We start from the raw sequence: 5,728 nt of genomic DNA on the forward strand, positions 1-5,728 counted from the left end.
TAAAGTAATTAAGAAAAAAAAAATAACTTCTTTAACATTTCATATGAGAAAATCAGTAATTTTATTTTTCATTCAACCCACGAAAAATTTTAAATGCTTTGCATTCAGTAGCCTTAAAATTTTTTATACGAACATCTCATTATAACACTTTTTTATCGATGTATACGTCCGTAATTGTACGAATATATGGATGTTGATGCATATTTCTAAATGAAATAGTATTGTTCTTAATATAATTAATGAGATAAAAACCTGGGTCTTATCAAGATCTATTTCCATGCCTACTGAGTCCCAATATTTTCCCATTTATTATCAACTGGGATTAGCACAGAGGTTTTTAATTACTATAAAAAGGAAATACTTTTGTGTTGCAAATATACTGAGGCAGCCAATATATAAAAAGTTAACATTTTTATCATTATTAGCTAACTTTTTCGTTCATGTGCATGTCAGAATACTCAAAGGAAATATTAATTCATTATATCGTTTATCATAAATATTTGGCTGTTATAGCGTTTGCGTTTGACATACTGAGTCATTTAATTTTGAATATCGTGTCGGATTTTTTTTTTTTTTTTTTTTTTTTTGTCCAAGGTCACGTCAAGTTGCATTCATAAGAAATATCCACATATACTGAACGAAGTCATTCTACTTCGTGATAATGATCGGCTACAAGCACACGCGAATGTTATGTAGCAGAGTATTGCTACTAACAGTTAATGTAGTGTCTCCATCTGCTGGGGTTATTGTTCTATTGTTATTGTCGCCATCTGCTGGGATAAATATTCTATTGTTATTACCCATTCGTCGAATGGGTAATAACAATAGAATATGTCAAATATTAATAATAATAAAAAAAAGTTCGAAAAGGCTGCAAGTGTATTATGTCGATTTACATTCGTGCATTCAACAAAATTTATTCCCGTCGTAAGGTTTTGATAAACACATAAATCACTTTAATATCCTAGAGTGCAATATTATACGGCCTAACATCGAAAAATTTTGATTGAAATTCCATGATTTATATCTTCTACCAAACCAGGATTATGTAGAACAATTTAGGATCTTGAAAAAAACGGAATATATATTTTGATGAAAATATATTAAATAATGAAACCATGCACACTGAAACATTTAAGACGTTTGCTTTACAACGAATGACACTATTCCTATTATGCCCATCAATAAACAGGTTATTGTGTTGCTGTTTTGGATAACGACCGAACTAAGCAAGTGCATTATTTCATATCTGTAAACTGCGTGTTTTCTTCGGCTGATTAATCTGTTTTACGGAGAATGAAATACGCCAGCTTGTTTGGAGAAAAAATCGTGCTACCACCATCAGATAAGACAGAATAATTCTCTTACAATTAAAAATCTCTCATAAGCTTTCGAGAAAGGATTACATCTCAGGTTCAAGAAACTGTAAGGCAGATGAAACAGTTAACAAAAAAAGATAGTTATCGTACAAGGAACATGTAATTTATATTGTTAAAAGTAATCCAACAAACGGAGTAAATATCTGAACATTTCAGTTTCTCTTTATTAGATTCTTACTTATGCAATGTAATCCGGGAACCATGTGAAGCTACATTCAGACACAATACAATAATGACGGAAAATTAACTGGATTAAACTCAAAGATGTAGACCGACCGGCAACTGTTAGTCCTCTAGAAGGTCCACATCTCTGCGCATGCGCAATGGTAGAGGTAGTTTCTGAATTCCGTCTGGGATCTGCCAATTGTCGTGCAGCACACTCCGGATTGCGCATCTACAGAGGTGGATTAGTTTGCTTGGATTCAGGAATCGTTCTTTCAGTAAAGGCGTCCATTTAGTTGTCAACTCAAGGAAATGAAGGGCAGAATGTGGTCCGTTGTAAGAAAAGATGACACTTTCTAGACAGCGGAACTGAAGTTGAGGAACCAAACGAAGTAAAAGTTCAACAGCTTTAACTCGCTTCTCTAAGTAATCATCGCTTTCCTCGTCTGGGACATTTTGTTGGCCATAAATCACATGGGCCATACTTTTATAAATGACATTTACAAGTAAAACAGGATAAGAATGTTCATAGTCAACAAAAAGAGGCAACCTGCCTTCGAGTCGTGTCATAATCAGCACCACATCAGGATGTCCCTTCCTTATCAGAAGTTCAAATCTTGTTGGTCGACCAAAAGAAATCACATCGATGAGACGCTCTCCATTGGGTCCAAACACCAACTTATTAGAATTGGCAACTCGATACAAATACAACATGTGAGACTCCATTGACTCTCTTACATCAGATGCTTCATTTTCTGGCCATTTTCCCCATACAACATCCAGCATTTTGGGATAGACTATCGTCTGAAAATAAACTCCTTTAAATTGATTACATTCGTAGATGCTCATGAAAACATTACTCACAAGGCTCGAATCAGTAATATTCTTCCAAATGCACACCTTACCGAGCATATAAATAAATTTTGTTTTGACCATTTCAAAACGAGAACCAGTTTGAACGTGCCATTTGCCGTATAATTCCAATAATGTTCTGATTTTCTGTTCATTGGTCTGTTCTGAGGAATCTGGATCTTTTTCCGTTGTTTCTGATGGTTCTATAAGCGTTTTGAGCACCGAACGAATGTCAGGAGGAAAATAGTGAAACATAGAGGAAGTAGACTTATTACCTGATGGTTACTTCCTCTGTCGGCTGGCATTTTCAATATTTATAAACTGAATGTTCATTCTTCTAATGATTCATTGTTGATGAAAGGTTCATAATCGATGCTGTTCAACAATAATGACTCTCAATTGTTTACGTGCATTTCATAATTTAGTCATATCCGAACTGAAGTTTTCCCAGTCCCCATTTTATGTTAATTTGGTGTCCACTTCACAAATTATTCTATAGCCAAACAGATCGCTAAAAACGGAATATTTGAAAAACTTAAAGAATACTAATTGTAAATTAAATATGAAAATAGAGAGTACAATAATAAGGAATCAGTGGAATAAATTCATACAGAATAACAGAAATCAGTCAATAACCAGCTGTGTAAAAGACAGAGTGCAAACGTATGGAACTGGGAATGGTTAGGTTAGGTTAGGTTAGGTTATCTAATAATATGAGAATAAGATATGAAAGCTGGGATAGAACTAAACCTGTAGATCGAAAACTGGAAACAGTAAATTATGAAAATCTGAGTAAAATTAGAGGGGAGTGAATAGATCGCACCAATGGCAGAATGATATTTGAAATGTAAACATTAGTTTAAAGTCACTTAAACATAATGGAAAGTTGCTAAAACAGGTATTGTGAGCAAGATGCCTACTTCAGTGTGTACATAACGCAAGAGTGGTTAGAGCCCATACCCGTCTTTACAAAACAGTAAGACACACACACACACACACACACACACACACACACACACACACACACACACACACACACACACACACACACACACACACACACACACACACACACACACACACACACACACACGCGCAAGAAGATATAAACCAACAGCCCCATTCACCTCAACAGATGAAAGATACATATGATGCTGATTAAAAATCTCATACCTTAATCATTATGTTGTTAAGCCATGGATTTACCAATGGACAGATTGCGGCAATATATGAGAAAAATGCTCATGAACTACCATAACACCAGTTATACCAGTAAAAAATCCTACTTTAATCACAACATGAAGTTAACTAGCCACATTAACTTTCAAAAGAAATTAAGAACTATCACAAGAAAACTATCTGAAATTAGAAACATAGTCCCATCCATCAAATCTGTGATATACCATCTTCATAGGAAAGAATAATCCATTATGGATTGATTGTGCACCAAACCGATACTCGGTACAAAATACAGAGGCCGTAATCTGAAAATGAAAATTCTGCAGATCGAAAACTATAAATGTAACAACTCTCCACATCCAGGAGAATGCGGCCCAGTAACACAGAACATTCTATATATTCCATATATAGCAATGCTACCGTTAAAAAATAAATAAATAAATAAATAGAAACACTGACTATCGGGTCGCGTTATGGGTAGTTACAATGCATCATCTGCTATGCACCAAACACAGATGCAGCTGATATGCAAATGTACTCCCAACATTCCTGAGGAAGTATGTTGTAGTTAGAATGGAATCCAGAGAAAGAGGACCTCATTGACTTTGAGAGGGAAGTGACTGTTGGGACCAGGCTGGCATGCGCATTTGTGACCATAATAGCTGAAATTACACATGTTAGTCGAGGAACAGTTTCTAATGTTATGTCAGCATGGGCGTCGACAAGACAAACATAATCAGAGAAATGTAATAGTGACGAAAGCGCTCACTGCAAGAGAGGGACGATCGAGCATTAGTGCTGTACCACGAAAAATAGGAAGGCTACTGCTGAGCAATTGTGCGAAAAATTCAAAATTGGTCGTGAGAAAACCATTTCAACAAAAACTCTGCGCCGGGAACTACACAGAGTTGGATATCACGGTCGGGTATCGCGGGTATGGATATCACGTCCACTAGTGCAAAGATCACAAGCAGTGGACTACACAACAATCGAAGGATGTGATATGGCCCGATGAATCAATTCACACTTTTTGCTGCAAACGGACGAATACGTGTTTGGCATCAGCTGAAGGAAACTCACCAGCCACGGTGTTTGTTTCCATCTGTGAAAGGTTTTTGGTTGTTCTGTAATGATTTGGGATGCATTCTCATGGCATGGTTTGGGTCACTTTTGTATTGGAAGGCAAAGAGGAGGCTGCACGTTATCTTTCAATAATAAGTAGTCATCTTCCTCCCATGTTGACACACTTTTCTCCTACTTAGCCAGCCACGTTTCAACAAGATAAAGCTCCCATTCATTGAGCAAATGGTTTTTGGAACATGACGGTGAGATGTTCCGCTGCCTTGCCCTTCCCAATCGCCAGATTTAAATCCTATAGAACATTTACAGGACGTTTTGGAGCGACCTCTTAAGCAATGTTTCCCACATCCAAAGAACAAAAGCGAATTGATCGAGTTTCACAGCGGACCAACACCATATTAATCGAAATGTAACGTGTCACTGTTTCTTTTTTTTCGTTTTTTTTTTGTCTATTACCTGGGAAAAATTACCTGTTTGTCGCTACTGTAAAAAAAGTAATACAGAACTATAATTGAATCAATTTATATCGTTCTCAACACACAAGGCAACACACATCTCGAGGGACTACAATAACTCCAGGACCAAACAGCAAAACGCTGCTATAGAACTTCCATGTTAATGCACTTTCAGCCAACGATATACCGTAAGAATACCTTAATTACTATTGTATTTAAAAAAAAAAAAAAAAATTCAAGTAGCTTCAATTAGATTCAATTTAGAATCGTGTTTATAATATCTTTCCTCAGAACTGTTTTGGTGCAAACCCTCTAATAATTTTAGATATTATTCTGCATATAACTATGAAGCTGTACATATAAATACGAATAAATAAAAAATATAAAAAATTATTATTAAAAATTTTATTTAAAAAATATTAATTTTTTAATAACAACTCTAATTTATAATTATAATTAATTATAATGATAATTATATAATTATAATTATTCTTACTATGTTTGGGGATAAAAGTGTGCAACAAGTCCTCACCGAATTCCACATATAATTAATGTAGCACTAATTATTTTGAGTGCTAAATAATATCCAATGGATGCTGCAAGATGGGAAGATTAGACAGA

At 35.2% G+C, this 5,728-nt stretch overlaps 1 protein-coding gene across 1 annotated transcript; it reads right to left on the reverse strand.

Annotated features, from left to right (window-relative positions):
* Positions 1–1,664: 1,664 nt before the first annotated feature.
* Positions 1,665–2,648, reverse strand: LOC150109935 (uncharacterized). The gene has a single exon (XM_090399693.1). The coding sequence runs from the start codon at positions 2,646–2,648 to the stop codon at positions 1,665–1,667; it is 984 nt and encodes a 327-aa protein (XP_090255819.1).
* Positions 2,649–5,728: the final 3,080 nt, after the last annotated feature.

The sequence above is a fragment of the Typopeltis vanoorti genome, chromosome 1, assembly GCF_054136105.1.
Source record: "Typopeltis vanoorti isolate ZY-2024b chromosome 1, IOZ_Tvanoo_1.0, whole genome shotgun sequence".
Taxonomy (NCBI): domain Eukaryota; kingdom Metazoa; phylum Arthropoda; class Arachnida; order Uropygi; family Thelyphonidae; genus Typopeltis; species Typopeltis vanoorti.